General features: G+C 38.1%; 1 protein-coding gene and 1 long non-coding RNA gene across 2 annotated transcripts in view; one reads left to right on the forward strand and one right to left on the reverse strand.

Annotated features, from left to right (window-relative positions):
- LOC133257335 (uncharacterized) overlaps positions 1-9,921 on the forward strand; it is a 37,698-nt gene extending 27,777 nt beyond the window's left edge. The window contains exon 3 of the long non-coding RNA XR_009739501.1: positions 8,692-9,921. This is a non-coding gene — a long non-coding RNA (uncharacterized LOC133257335). The remainder of the gene's footprint in view (positions 1-8,691) is intronic.
- The window catches only part of RAB10 (RAB10, member RAS oncogene family), a 66,970-nt gene that overhangs the window by 2,667 nt on the left and 47,720 nt on the right, over positions 1-16,583 (reverse strand). Inside the window, exons 3-5 of the mRNA XM_061433083.1 lie at positions 6,921-7,059; positions 2,460-2,549; positions 2,056-2,157 (exon numbers count right to left, since the gene is read on the reverse strand). Of these exons, the coding sequence (XP_061289067.1) occupies positions 2,056-2,157; positions 2,460-2,549; positions 6,921-7,059 (331 nt within the window). The remainder of the gene's footprint in view (positions 1-2,055; positions 2,158-2,459; positions 2,550-6,920; positions 7,060-16,583) is intronic.

The following is a 16,583-nucleotide window of genomic DNA, read 5'->3' on the forward strand; positions in this document are numbered from 1 at the left end:
CCTCCACGCAAAGTAAAGAAACGGAAGCTTTGTTTTTGACCTTCATTTTGTCTTCTTCCAATTGTGAAATGTCCACAGGCCTCCTGGCTTCCCTTTGTTGAGCTTCTGAAATCTGCTCCACCCTACCTCTTGTGATGAGTGGTATGTTATCTCTTAGATCTGAGCCCTGAGTACTTAGTACTTAAAAAAAAAACAAACCCGTGCATATGCATATTTCATGCATATGATGAAACTAACGCTGTATCATCAGAGAGGTGAAATAGCCCTTTTCTGTTTCATTTTACTTGCCTTTTGAGACTGGAGCTTGTATTACCATAGCGTTGTTTTAAAAAGGCAATTTTATGATGATATACTAACATTAAATGAAGGAAATACAGTGGGCCAGAATGCAAAGTTGAATAATTCATGTTAAAGGCCAATATAGGAAAAGATCAAAATAAGAGATGCCAAAATTTTAACAGTAGCAACCCTTAGGTGGTGGATTTATGAATGATTTTATCTGGGGTGGGGGCAGATATTGGTATTTCAAGTATAAAAACAGAAAGGTTACCAGAAGCAATTAAATTTTCTCCTTTTCTCCTATATAATGTTGCTTCTCCTTCAGGACTGTATCAGATTTTCTCTATTTTATGTCCATTTAAATATACCGGAAGACTAACAGAGAATTCAGGACTCACATCAAACCTGTGTATATTACCTAGTCATTTGAGGGAAAAATATGAATATCTCCTTGGAAGGAAAGTTATGACCAACTTAGATAGCATATTCAAAAGCAGAGACATTACTTTGCCAACAAAGGTCTGTCTAGTCAAGGCTATGGTTTTTCCTGTGGGCATGTATGGATGTGAGACTTGGACTGTGAAGAAGGCTGAGCGCCGAAGAATTGATGCTTTTGAACTGTGGTGTTGGAGAAGACTCTTGAGAGTCTGCAAAGAGATCCAACCAGTCCATTCTGAAGGAGATCAGCCCTGGTATTTCTTTGGAAGGACTGATGCTAAAGCTGAAACTCCAGTACTTTGGCCACCTCATGCGAAGAGTCGACTCACTGGAAAAGACTCTGATGGTGGGAGGGATTGGGGGCAGGAGGAGAAGGGGACGACAGAGGATGAGATGGCTGGATGGCATCACTGACTCGATGGACGTGAGTCTGAGTGAACTCTGGGAGTTGGTGATGGACAGGGAGGCCTGGCATGCTGTGATTCATGGGGTCACAAAGGGTCGGACATGACTAAGCAACTGAACTGAACTGATGAATATCTGATTTCCCAATTTTGCTACAAGTTATTTGTACTGGCAACTTAGGCAATTCACAAATTAAACCCAGAACCTAACTGTGAGGTAAAATGAATTCCCTGAGATCAATTTTCAGCATTTTCTTTTTAAACTCACAGGTTGAAATGATTGGGTAAATGAAATTTGGTTATCAGTTCAGTTCAGTTACTCAGTCGTGTCTGACTCTTTGCAACCCCATGGACTGCAGCACGCCAGGCTTCCCTGTTCATCACCAAGTCCCAGAGCTTGCTCAAACTCATGTCCATCAAGTTAGTGATGCCATCCAAAAACCTCATCCTCTGTTGTCCCCTTCTCCTCCTGCTTTCAATTTGGGTATAGACTTACTCTATTCAGTATAAAGTATATACATCCCCTTCACTGGCACATCTGAGAAATGACTAATATAAAAGAATAGGGATTCTGTAGCAATTAGGTACAGAACAGATTCACCTCTTGAATTTTAAAAAACTATTTATGAGAAGGCAAAGGTTATATAAGAGAAATTAATCAGAAAGAGTCACAAGACCATGGACCAAACAAAAAGCTGAAAAAAGGAATATGAAATTGGGAATTAGAGACTGAGATTTCTATACTGCTCTCTGCTCCTTTCAGCTCCTTTCTTCTCTCTGGAGGATTAGATACTGTGATGGGTAAATGTACTCATCCAAATGTACTCAAATCCAATTTTTGTATGTAAATCTAGTACTTTAGAAAACAGGAAAATGTTCAACTGTTGACACCCGACACCTTAGCAGTAAAAGAACAGAAAAGAAAGAAATTTACCTTTCGAAGGATATCTTCAGCTAATGTGAGAAATGCCTTTTCGATGTTTATATTTGCTTTTGCACTAGTCTCAAAAAATCTAATACCATGCTCTCTTGCAATCTAAAAAAGAAACAAAATATCACAAAATTATCAAGTATAGGTTATCAATTGATGACTTCAGCTTCCTAAAGGAAAAAGTAATATTATTCTGAAGGTAGCAGTCTCAACTAGGTTATCTAAAATGAATAGATTATTTTAATGGGTTCAAGCTCCTTAAAAAACAAATAAAAAATCCACTCCAATGATAAGCTATCATTTTCAACAGCGTTTTTTTTAAAGGATATGAATAGCATTCCATTACCTCATTGTAAAAACAAATGCAACATCATCTTCACAAAGCTGTCTCACTCAGAGCTTTTTACCTGTTCTCCTTTTCCTTTAGGTACAACTCTTTTATCGTCCATATCACACTTGTTTCCTAGTAACATCCTTTCCACATCTTCATTTGCATGCTAAAATGAAATAAAAGTTTAGTTCACACACTATCATGAAACTGTGGCTTAACAAAAATGACTTTATTTTTCTCACTTTATGGTGCCATTTCTATAGTCTGAAAGTTTTAAAGCAGTGATCTCATCGCTCAGTCATGTGACTCTTTGTGACCCCATGGACTGTAGCTTGCAGGGCTTCTCTGTCCATGGAATTCTCCAGGCAAGAATACTGGAATGGGCAGCCATTCCCTTCTCCAGGAGATCTTCCTGACCTAGGGACTGAACCCATGTCTCCCATATTTCAGGCAGATTCTTTACCATCTGAACCACCAGGAAAGCCCAGTGATCTCAAAACCACACGCTAAAAGACAACACAAACTCTAGGTAACTTAACCTAGAAAGATACATATAATTTCTAAGACATATTCTTGGTCAAATTATTATTTTCCTCTATAGGAGGCTGTCTACCTTCTAGAAACATTCTCAACACCAGAGGACGTATATAAATATGCAGAAGAGAACATATAGAACTTCCTATACATAATGTAAATCTGAGCTGGATCATGACTTAGATAACGTATATATGGCCCTACAAGAAGCCTTAATTAAAAATTCTATAGAGCTCTTGAAGTTTCAAAAAGTCACAACACTAGGGGAGCCCATGCACAGAAATCAGACAAAAACAAATGCTGCTCCACTGAAATCCTGACACCTTTTACACAAATAAAAAATCCATCCTAAAATTCAAGTGGAATTTCAAGGGATCCTGAACAGCCAAAACAATCCTGAAAAGTAGTATAAAGTTGCAAGATTCATACTTATTTCCTTATTTCAAACCTTACTACAAAGCTGCAGTAATCACAACAGTATGCTTCTGGTGTAACAGACATGGACAAAGGAACACAACAGAGAGACCAGAAATGAACTCTTGTGTACACCATCAAATGATTTTTGACAAGAGTGCCAAGATCATTCAATGGGGAAAAGACAGTCTTCTCAAGAAACAGTGTTAGAAATAACACATATCAATATGTACAAGAATGAAGCTGGATCTTTAATTTATACCCAAAAAATGAACTAAAAAATGGATCCAAGATCTAAAACTATTGAACTCTTTGAAGAAAACATAGGGGAGAAGTTTTATGACCTTGGATTTGGCAGTGATTTCTCAGATATGACAGCAAAAGCATAGGCAACAAAAGAGAAAAAAATAACTGCACTTGATCAAAATTAAAAACTGTTTGTGTTCACAGCACACGATAATGTGCCTATAGGGATATTCAGGGAAGGGTACATTAGGCCAGAGATGGATGATGTGAGGTATTTTCCACATCCCATGGGTTGCCTTGTCATTTGGCTGACAGTGACACTGAGACTCGGTAGTTAAGTGTCAAAATAGGATTAAATTGTAGGATATCTACCTGATGTCACAGAATTAGAAAATCAGTTATTGTTGGAACAACAATGCATAATTTCTCTATATAAATTGCTCTTACTACACATACTTCTTGGCTCAACTATGAAATAAAGGCTTTTGTTGCTGTTGAGCAGTCACGCAGTTGTATCTGACTCTGCAACCTATGGACAGCAGCATGCCAGGCCTCCTTGTCCCTCACCATCTTCCAGAGTTTGCCCAAGTTCATTCTCATTGCATTAGTGATGTCGTCCAGCCATCTCATCCTCTGATGCCCTCTTCTCCTTCTGCCCTCAATCTTTCCCAGCATCAGGAACTTTTCCAGTGAGTTGTCTGTTCACATCAGATGACCAAAATAGTGGAGCTTCAGCTTCGGCATCAGTCCTTCCAGTGAATATTCAGGGTTGATCTCCCTTAAGACGGAATGGTTTGATCTCCTTGCTCTCCAAGGGACTTTCAGGAGTCTTCTCCAGCACCACAGTTTGAGGGCATCAATTCTTTGGCATTCTGCCTTCTTTAAGGTCCAGCTCTCACAATCGCAGTGACCACTGGGAAGACCATAGCCTTGACTATATGGACCTTTGTTGGCAGAGTAATGTCTCTGTTTTTCAACACACTGTCTAGGTTACTCACTGCTTTTCTGCCAAGAAGCAACTAACTGTCTTCTGATTTCATGGCTGCAGTCACTGTCCACAAAAGAAACTTAAAAATGAAGGCTTTTTTTATTTCAAAATCTATGTCATTAATGGATTACTAAATACCAACAGACTTCTTACAGCAATGAAAAAGGTGACTGAAATTGGGAAACTGAAATCAAGAAAGGAGTACGTCAAAGCTGTATATTGTCACCCTGCTTATTTAACTTATATGCAGAGTACATCATGAGAAACCCTGGGCTGGATGAAGCACAAGCTGGAATCAAGATCGCTGGGAGAAACATCAATAACCTCAGATATGAAGATGATACCACGCTTATGGCAGAAAGTGTAGAAGAACTAAAGAGCCTCTTGATGAAAGTGCAAGAGGGAGAGTGAAAAAGATGGCTTAAAACTCAACATTCAGAAAACTAAGATCATGACATCTGGTCTCACCATTTCATGGCAAATAAACAGGGAAACAGTGGCTGACTTTATTTTGGGGGGCTCCAAAATCACTGCAGATGGTGACTGCAGCCATGAAATTAAAAGACGCTTGCTCCTTGGAAGAAAAGTTATGACCAACGTAGACAGCATATTAAAAAGCAGAGACACTACTTTGCTGACAAAGGTCCGTCTAATCAAGGCTATGGTTTTCCCAGTAGTCATGTATGGATGTGAGAGTTGGACTATAAAGAAAGCTGAGTGCCGAAGAATTGATGCTTTTGAACTGTGGTGTTGGAGAAGACTCTTGAGAGTCCCTTGGACTGTAAGGAGATCCAGTCAGTCTATCCTAAAAGAAATCAGTCCTGAATATTCATTGGAAGGACTGATGCTAAAGCTGAAACTCCAATATTTTGGCCACCTGATGTGAAGAACTGACTCACTGGAAAAGACCCTGATGGTGGGCAAGACTGAAGGTGGGAGGAGAAGGGGATGACAAAAGATGAGATGGTTGGATGGCATCACTGACTCTATGGACATGAGTCTGAGTAAGCTCCAGGAATTGGTGATGGACAGGGAAGCCTGGTGTGCTGCAGTCCATGGGGTTGCAAAGAGCAGGACATGACTGAGTGACAAACTGAACCACTGAAGTATTATCACCTTGGGTCCAATAATGGATTAAAGACTTTGTTTTTATGTTTCCAGCCAAAACTTGCTTTACAGAGTTAGTCTTCTTTTTTTTTTTTCCTTTTGCCGTGATGGGATCTTAGCTCCCCAACCAGGGATGGAACCTGAGCCCCTGCAGTGGAAATGAGAAGTCCTAACCACTGGACTGCCAGGGATTTCCCAAGAGTCAGTCTTGATAGAATTCAAAGCACAGAAGTCAGCAACAAGACATGAAAATAATTTCAACAAAAAGCTACCCACGCTGTCCACACAACTTCACTGTGTAAAAACTGACATCTTCCCTGGAGACGGAAATGGCAACCCACTCCAGTACTCTTTGCCTGTAAAATCTCATGGACAGAGGAGCCTGGAGGGTTATTGTCTATGGATTGCAAGCTGGACACAACTTAGTGACTAAACCGCCACTACCACTGTTGTTACTAGGGAAGAGATTTGTGTCATATATGGAATAGTCTCATTAACAATCTCCCGGGATGATAACTGCATGGTTAAAAATTTTATTACCCCTCCATACATGTGTGTGTGTGTGTGTGTGCACGTGCGTGTGCATGCAGACACACAATATATCATTTATATTACAAAAATAAATATAGATTAACATAAAAAAAACTGACATCTTCACATGAAATGATACAGCTTGGTTAGGTTTTAATGTTATTAGTAATCTGTATCTTTCAAAATGTCTAAAAGGGATATGGTACTTCCATAACTTAAAAATACTTACAGACTTATTTTTGGCTGCACTGCACATTTGTGAGATCTTCGTTCCCTGACAAGGGATTAAATCTGGACCGTGACAGTGAACATGCCAAGTCCTAACCCTGGACCACCAGGCAATTTCCAAAAATATGTTTTAAAAATTACTACTGAAAATGTAATTCATTCATTAAAAAAAAAATTCACCAAGAAAGAATTCACTTAGAAAAGTCTGTAAAACCACTGGTAGCTTCCATCTGGGGCCATCTTATAAGATGGCTGTATAGAGTTTTTGGGTAATTTGTTAACCCTTTGATGTGGTTCAAAACAGATCTGCCCAAAGTTTTAAGAAAAGGGTAGGCAAAAAATAACATTACCATGTAACAAGTAAAAATAATCAACAATAATGACAGCAAACACTATATCCTAAAGACCAACAGGGATATTTATTCTTCTTAACCAACCAAGGACACAAATGTGTGTTTATGTAGAGTTTATACAATTTCTAGGTCTTACCTCATCTATGTTTCTAAGCCACTTGCTGATGTTTTCAAAGCTTTTACCATTGGTGATGTCATATACTAGCATGATACCCATTGCTCCTCTGTAGTAGGAGGTTGTGATGGTGTGAAATCGCTCCTGGCCTGCTGTATCCCTGAAATAAACAGCCAATAATTTGTACTGAGCATTTTGATATTACTATGTTCTAGCTGAAGAGCAAAACAGTAGACTAGTTTAGTAAAAATAGAGATTAAAATCCACTATGTGACACAACACACAAGCGAACCACCACTTAACTCTTAAATAGTAAACAAGGTTATTCCTAAACATATATACGTATAAATACTGACTAGTCTAAGGAAATTAAAAACCTACCAATACTAGATGAAAATCTGAAAGGGAAAACAGTATAAAGTGACACATAAAATTCTTAAAGTTACTTAAAAATGAATACCAGCCAAGTGTAAAATCTGTAGGAATTCCATTTATTTAGTGATCTAGTTCTATAATGTAATACCAAAGAATGTAGAATTTTTAGAACATTAAAGGAATACACCATATTAGAGCCATATTTATCTTTGGAATCATTTACAAAAGTTGTATAGATAACCTCATTTATAAATAACAAGACAAAAATATGTAAATAGTGGTATTTTTCAATGCCTTCAAATCAAAGATTTAAGAAATTCTGTTCCTGTAATTTTTCCTTCATTTGCATCACCAATTTCTTCTTTTTATGGATTATAATTAACATATATACATGTTAAGGTCTCCCCTTATCCTTTCTTAAAAAAGCAAACTTCAAACAAACAGAACAACCTCACTTCCAATTCCACACCCCTCCAACCAACACTGCATTTCTGTTTCCCTTCTCGGCAAACTTTTTTTTAAGTTTTATTTTAATATAACTATAGCCTCACAGGATATTTCAGAAAACAGTACAAAGAGGTCCTATATAGCTTTCATCCAGCTTTCCCAAATGGTAACATCTTACATCATAGTACAAATTGACACTGGCACAATCTATAGACCTTAGAGTTTACTTTTTTATATGCACTTGTGTATGCACATACATGCACTGTTCTCTGCAATTTCACGGCATATAGATTTTGTAGTTATTACCACAAAGAAAGCAGGAAACTGTTCTATCACTCACTCTTCCACTTCCTACAGCCCCTATACCCTGGCCAATAATTTGTTTTCTATTTTCTGTAATTCTGCCATTTCTAGAATGACATATAAAACAATCTTCTTGGTATGTTTTTTTAAATCGGAAGAAAATTACAATGTTGTGTTGGTTTGAATGCAACTTTTTCAAATGGTTATTTACTTTTTCCAGCATAATGCCCTTGAGATTTATCCAAGTTGTTGCATGTAATACTAGTCTGTTTCATTTTATTACTGGGTAGTATTCCATTGTACAGAATATCACAATTTGTTTAATCACTTGCCCATGGAAGGACATTTGGGTTGTTCTAGTTTTGGGCTATTACAGATAAAGTTGATATGAATATTCATTTGTAAGTTCATAAGTCCATTTCTCTGGGATGAACATCCAGGAATATGACTGCTGAGTCAGATGATAAGGATAGGTTTAACTTTATAAGAAACTGCCAAACTTTTCTAAAGTGGCTGTGCTACTTCACATTCCCACTAACAACGCAGGAGACCTACCTTCTTTGCATCTTCTTCAGCATTTGGTGATCTCACTCTATTTTATTTTAGTTGTTCTAACAGGGCATGCAGTGATATCATCAATGTAATTTGTATTTCTCTATCCAACCAGTCAATCCTAAAGGAAATGAATCCTGAATACTCATTGGAAGGACTGATGCTGAAGCTGAAACTCCAATACTCTGGCCACCTGATGCAAAAAACTGACTCATTTGAAAAGACCCTGATGCTGGGAATGATTGAAGGCGGGAGGAGAAGGGGACGACAGAGGATGAGATGGTTGAATGGCATCACCGACTTGATGGACATAAGATTGAGTAAGCTCTGGGAGTTGGTGATGGACAGGGAAGCCTGGTGTGCTGCAGTCCATGGGGTTGCGAAGAGTCGGACACGACTGAGCAGCTGGAATGAACTGATGACTAATCAATGTTATACATTTTTTCATGTAATTAACTGTCATCCATATATCCTTTCCAGTAAAATGTCTGTTTGTGTCTTTTCTGTGTCTTCTAATTGGATGGTTTGCCTATTTCTTTCTTCTTTTTAAACTACTGAGTGTTGAAAGTTCTTTTTACATAAAAGTTCTTTGTCAGGTATTTGATTTAGAATTATTTTCTCCAGGTCTATAACTAGTTTTTTTCATTCTTTTGACAGGGTCTTTGGTAGACCAAAAATTTTAAATTTTGTTGAAGTCCAATTTATTTTTAAATCTTTACGGATTGTGGTTTATAGTGTTGTATCTACTCTTCACCTAATCTTAGTTCCCAAAGATTTTCTCCTATGTTTTCTTCTCAAAGTCTCATAGTTTTGCATTCAAACAGATGATATAGTTTCAATTAATTAATCTCACTTAAATGAAACATGCAGAATAGGAAAGTCTACAGAAATTAGTGGTTGCCCTAACTCAAGATGGTTTGGATAGGATGGGAAGAGGCTGCTAAAAGGTATGGGTTTCTTTCTAGAAGTATAAAAACATTCTAAAATTGTGATGATGGTGAATATACCTTGGAAAATTACTAAAAAACTAACTTTACATTTTAAATGGGTGAACTGTAGCTATGTGAATTATGCTTCAAAGTCATTACAAAACAAGTGGAAAACATGACAGTTTAAAATACAAACTAAACATACCAATGACAATTCATTATAATCACAACCAATTCCAAAACCCTTGCCCTGAAGTTTACAAAGTGTTAACAGAATTTGCACTTTTCACCAGCCCCTCAAATTTTGAGGCACTCTTTTTCCCTGATAGCTTGAGGCATGTTTTTTCATGTCCCCAAATTCACAAGCTTGGTCTCACCTGACAGCTTCTGTACTGGCTATGCTCACAAGGGCACACATACATGGTTGACACCTCAACTTTGCATTTTAACCATCACCTTATCAGAGAGTCTTCTCTGTCCTCCAATTTAAAGTCTTCCAATATCTCTCCATTCCATCTCCTTACTTTACTTCACTTCTCTGCAAAGCACTTATTATAGATTTATTTACTGCCTCCCATGACCTCTAAAAGGTAGGTCCCATCAGAGATTTGTCTTGTTCACTGTAGAATACACAGTATTTATCAAAAAAACTGCCCCCAAAATGTAATTTAATCAAAACAAATAAATTATATATCATTTAAGAAAACCATCGAATAGACATGCAATCAGTTCTTCTATGTTGTATCCTAGAATTAGGTTAGACTACTAAGAGACTATACACATAAGAATCTGTATTTATATACATTCTTACACCACAATTTTTTATCTCCATTGCCTCAATATTATGTCAAAACTACTGAGCTAAATCTAAATCAGTGGCACCTAGAGAGGAAATTTTATGTTATAATCCTGCTTAGTTATGAAATACTAATATAAAAGATACTGAAATATTAATGTCCCCTCCAAAAAGATACTCATTATTCAGGTTCAGAGTTTTTGTTTTGATTAATGGCATAGTATTCCATCTGTTTTCTGATTTTTGTCTCTTTCATTTTCCAAAACTTCTTCCATCCTATCTTCCTTCTTTTTTATATGCTCTCCTTGCCAAGTCTTTTAAAATTATCCTTTTCCTGGATCCTAATATCAGGCCGAACAACTGTTAAGGCAATCAACAACTTATTTCAAACTAGATAGTCCCTGTCTCACTACCTTTAGGCTAATTGTGACCCTTTGCCCAGAGGAACCGGAGAAAGCAATGGCACCCCACTCCAGGACTCCTGCCTGGAAAATCCCATGGACGGAGGAGCCTGGTGGGCTGCTGTCTATGGGGTCGCACAGAGTTGGGACACAACTGAAGCGACTTAGCAGCAGCAGCAGCCTAGAGGAACAAACAGCCACAGCTGTTTCAGTCAAATTATTTTTAGGTTTACATATACACATACACCCAGGTCTAAAGACTGGTTGACGCCAATCACCAAAAGCAGGTGTTTCTTATCTGAAGAGCAATTACACATTGTGCGTGTTCACATTATCTTTTTACGTCCCATATGACAGGTTTTTTTAAGCCTGTTGTCAAAAACCACTCAGTTTTCCTCTATTAAAATTTTTTTCTTCTCTGCCTATGTAGTATAATTAGGTTTCTGAACTTATTAATCAATGACAATAGAATTTCCCTTACATAAAATAATAGGTGCACAGCTAAGAGACTGTTATAAATCCCTATTTTTTCCCACTGACACATAATGAATGGAATGATACTTTCCTAGAATGAAAATAGCATATTTCCTTAATAGTTTAGACCCACACACAGGGTCAAGGAAGCTGTGTACTCTGTATGCTATTATGACAGTTATTTTTAGTACGGCACTAACAGCACTAGAACAGCCCAGAGACAACATTAACCTGCTCGGCAAAGCAGAGACTTCAAATTTCATGACTTTATGTTTTTGGTAACATAATGAAGCTATTCTTTACTTTAAAAATTAAGATGTTAAATTTCTCACATTGAGGTTTTTTAAAAAAAATTTTTACCTATTTATGACTGTGCTGGGTCTTTATTGCTGTGCATCAGCTTTCTCTAGTTGTGGCGAGCGGGGACTACTCTCTAATTGTGGTGCACACGCTTCTCATTGCAGTGGTTTCTCTTGTTGGGGTTCCCAGGCTCTAGACCACAGGCTCAATAGTTGTGGTGCATGGGCTTAGTTGCCCGAAGCATGTGAGATCTTCCCAGACCATGGATTCTTTACCACTGGTCCACCAGGAAAGTCCACACTGAGTTTTATTTTAACAAGACTTGGATTTCCTCACTGATACGCAATTTCTCTACACCCAAAATACCATGAGTTGAAATTATGCTCATCTTCATCTTCCAAAAAGGGTCAAAAGTCAAACAAAGCCTGATAACTGCCCTTGCAGAGATTACATTCCAGTCAGGGAAAGGAACAAGTAATATATATGATCCCAAATTGTGACAAATGCTAACAAGGTAAACAGGGTGGAACGATCAAGAATGACATAAACAGGAGGGAGGAAGAAATCTAGATAGTATAATCAGGGCAGTCCTCTCTCTAGAGGTGATACTGAAGGTTGAGTGAAAAGTATGAACAGAAATCAATCAGTCACTCAGTCAACAAATATATATTCAGCATCTGCATCTGCTAGGCTCTGTTGTAGGGAGTAGTTATATAGCCATAAATCAGACAGATGGGATCCCTACCTTCAAAAAGCTGATATTCTAGTGGGGGGAATAAGAATGAACACATTTTTTAAATGTGGTAAATTTAAATACTAAAAAATACTATGACAAAGATAAACTAAGATAAGCGTGATCATGCCTAAAGCAGCGGCCACCAACCTTTTTTCGGAACCAGGGACAGGTTTCATGGAAGACAATTTTTCCATGGACTGGGGGTGAGGTGGAGTGGGATTGGTTTGGGGATGATTCTCATAAGGAGCAGGGAACCTAGATCCCTTGCATGTGCCTTTCACAGTAGGGTCTGTGCTCCTATGAGAACCTAATGCCGTCACTGATCTGACAGGAGGCAGAGCTCAGGATCCAAGTGATGGGGAGCAGCTGTAAATACAGATGAAGTTTCCCTTGCTCAACCACCCACTGATCCCTTCTTGCTGGGCAGCCCAGTTCCTAACAGGCCACAGACCGATGTCAGGGGGATTGGGGACCCCTAGCCTAAAGGACTGGGGTGGCTCTAGCTAGTTATCAAGCAGGGCCTCTCTCAGAGGGTAACAATGAATTGAGACTGAATGAGAGATAGCAGCATCACAAAGATCTGATGAAAAGCATTCCAAGCAGAAGGAACAGGTGAATTACAAGGGCCTGAAGACGGGAACACGTTTCCTGCAGACAGGAAAAAAATGGCCACAGTGGTTGGAGCAGAACTGGTAAGAGATGAAGTCAGAAGGGACTGTAGCCAGAAACTGGAATTTTAAAATTTATTTCTGTTGAAATGAGAAGCCTCTGGAATGGAGTGGTACTTCAGAATGCTTAGTCTAGCTACAGTTGGGTGGGTTAAGGTATGTACAAAGGCCAGAAAAAAGCTTGCTGTGTCCACGGAACTGAAAGGAGATCACCTGAGGGTAGAGACTATATACACAGGGAGCAAAAAATGAGGTCGGAACAACGGGCAGGGGCCTCCTCTGTAAACTGTGGAAAGGAACTTGGATTTGGAACTTTGGTTTTCATTTGAAATACAATGGAAAGTCAAAATGGCTATAAATAGAGGAAGGAAAGATAACCATGATCATATTTATATTTCAAAAAGGTTACCAAGGCCATTACTTGGGATAAGTACTGGAAGAAGGCAAAGGCGAAGGACGGACTTGTTAGAATATTAAAAGCCTACTGCAATGGTCCAAAAAGGTAATGGAGGACCAGGGATAGCAATGGAGACAGCAAACTGCATTTGGATTCCAGACGTATTTTAGAGATAGGATCAGTAAGACTTGCTAACTTGAAAGCTGGGGTTAAGGGAATGGGAAGACTCAAAGATGACTTTCACGTATCTGACACTTCATGTAGGTAAACGGTCAATTCCTCTACAATATGATACTACTGGTTTCTGCTAACTGTGTTGATGCTAAAATGTGTTGCTGGTACAAGATATAGATGTTGACAGTGGCAAACATTTCTGACACCTCCCCTCCCTCAACAATTAACAAAAACGGAAAAAAAGAAAAAGAGAGAGAAAAAAGGCAGACTTGAAGTAACTCACTGTTTTCCTCACTACTCTGGAAAATGTAGTGAGTCAAAGATACTTCAGTAGAAACTTTCTAGAGATCCAGGATTTAAAATGCCCCAGCTGCTTCTCTATCAGCCAAACAAGCTAATTTTAAGCCCACACACTTGTGCAGGACAGGTGAGACCCTTATGCAACAGTTAAACTGAAAGATTCCTGGAAAGAAAGCAAGAAGTGAAGATCACTCAAGTAAGAAAAAAATACACAGCTTTAGTAGCACAGTCTAAAGACAGTTTCCAAAACAAATACTCAATCATAGAACAATTTTTCATGCTGAAACAAGAACCTGAATATATTCATTCAAACTAAAGAGATAAAAATCCCTGTGCTTTTTTTGTAGCACAGCATTTTGAAGCAAAGCATTTAAGTTGAGAATAGCCTTTTGAATTTTTAGAACAATCATTATAAATTATGAGTAATGGGGTTTTTCACACTATAAGCCTTCTTGAAACACTGTGCATATCCCAGATCTTTTAACCTAGAGCTACAAGACTTTTTTTTCTTCCCTGGAATATTAACAAGCACGTCAACTCAAGCAAAGAAACAAAATCAGCTGGCATAATGCTAACCTCTTATATTAAGCACAAATTTTAACCAGTCAACTCATTTCTGGTCTTTATAAGCAAATCATAGTTCAAATTAAAAGCAGTCATCTGTATACATGAAAATCTAAACTACAGCAAATATTCCTTCCAAAGTGTTTGGAAGGAAACACTTTCTATTAAAACTTTGTAAAAAATTAAACAACTCTAAATTATAAATGTTATCACTTCTGTGCTATACTTGAGTCTTATAGAAACAGCAGTAATCTTTTCTATATTAATCTTGAAAGCTATACTGGAAGATTTACTATTTCAAAAAAGCATCTTCTGAGGAAGGCTCTTTTTAAAACCAAGTATTAGTTAATATGTTACACTTCTAAAAGCTAGAGACTAAAATGATGAGGGAAGGGGAAAATGTTCAAAGTCAGGAGTCAAGACACAGAAGGGAAAGTCTGTGGAGGACACAGTGTAGAGGAGAAACAGCACACTTAGCAGGGCAAAGGTCTGATACACTGCATGAGGAAACACACAGGCTCTGCTTCTGCTTCATACACACTCACATACACGCAAGCATACTGAGTCACAATGTAATATGTATCTTAACTATTGTCAACAAGTTTGAAAATTATCAGCATAAACACTAACTGTATTCCCTGTATAGTTAAGAAGAGAGCCAATCAGTGAGGCAGAGCTTCAGAGAGGGCTTGAACGACAAACGTTTTGTAGGGACACGGTCTGAATAAGACCTGAGGCTAAGAATAAATAAAGGAGGATGGGAGGGGCTGGTTGAAATTCAGAATACTAAACAACTGACATCTTTTCCCTTGAGATCATTTTAATTATAAGGAAATTATATATGAGACATTTCATTTGCTGAGTTATTTCCTAGCTAAAGAGAAGAAAAGAAAAAAAAAAAACAATGATCAAGTGGACTGGGCTTCAGAGAACTATTAAATTTAGGAAATGCTTTCTCATCTTTAAAAACATTTTTATTAAATTTGAAAGATGTTACAAAGACTGGACTTCAAATTACATGGTGAGGTAATGAAGACATCCTGATTAGACATATACCACTTCTAATTATGCCTAGCTTTTGAAACTATCTTTTGGATTCTGAGACAATGTCCTCTCCTAATTCTCCTTCTAACTCTCCAACTACGACTTCGCAATTTCCTTTGTTAGCTTGTTCCTCTAAATATGTTACTATTTTTAGGGTTTTAAACTCATCATGGGAGATCCCCAAATAATAACATCTGATTTCTTGAATTATGCACTGAAGATTGCTCCAAGCGCTTTACATGGACTACTAATCCTCATAACCATTCCACGATAGATCCAATTACACTACCTACCAAAGACAGTGAACAAGTGAAGTTGTTCAGTCATGTCCGACTGTTTGCGACCCCATGGACCCCACCCCATGCGACCCCATGGAGCCCACCAGGCTCCTCCATCCATGGAATTTTCTAGGCAAGAGTACTGGAGTGGGTTGTCATTTCCTTCTCCAGGGGATCTTCCCGACCCAGGTATGGAACCTGGGTCTCCCACATTGAGGGCAGATGCTTTACCCTCTGAGCCACTAGGGAATCCCAACTACCAAAGATAACATGAGTTCAAATTTAACACAACTGTTGACTGGCAATGAAGAAAGAAGAATGACAGTTACTGGAAAGAGTGACAAAATCAATCGACAAACTACTATTTAGAAGAGGCAGTACTGCAATTAAGAATGTCACTCCCAACCTTACGTTCAGAGCATGTAATGCCTCCCAGCTCTGCTATTAACATCCTGTAAGACCTTTGTTTAAACTATTTTGAAATAGTTTTTCATAAAAAAAAAATACACACACAAAACTATTTTCTGAAACTATTTCAAAATGCCTCCATCTCCGTATCTATAAAATAGGAGTAATTCAAGAGAAAAGGAAGCATTTGTAGCAGCTTTATGGTGAATAAAGATGTTGTATATCTTAACAATGGAATACAACTTAGCAATAAAAAGCAATGAACTTACTGCTACACATAAAATCATTGATAGCTTCCAAAATAATAATGCTGAGTAAAGAAGCCAGACTCCTCCTTCTCAAAAAAGACAAAGAAAGGTAACACATTACATGACTGCATTTGTATACAGTACTAGAAAACGGAAACTGGTCTATAGTGACAAAAAGCAGAGAGTGGTTGCCTGGGAACCAGGGATAGGCAGGAGGGAGAGATTACTAAGAAGTTCGAGGAAACTCCTGAGGTGATGGATATGTTGGTTATCTTGATTGTGGTTGATGG

The sequence above is a fragment of the Bos javanicus genome, chromosome 11 (genome assembly GCF_032452875.1).
Source record: "Bos javanicus breed banteng chromosome 11, ARS-OSU_banteng_1.0, whole genome shotgun sequence".
In the NCBI taxonomy this organism is placed as follows: Eukaryota; Metazoa; Chordata; class Mammalia; order Artiodactyla; family Bovidae; genus Bos; species Bos javanicus.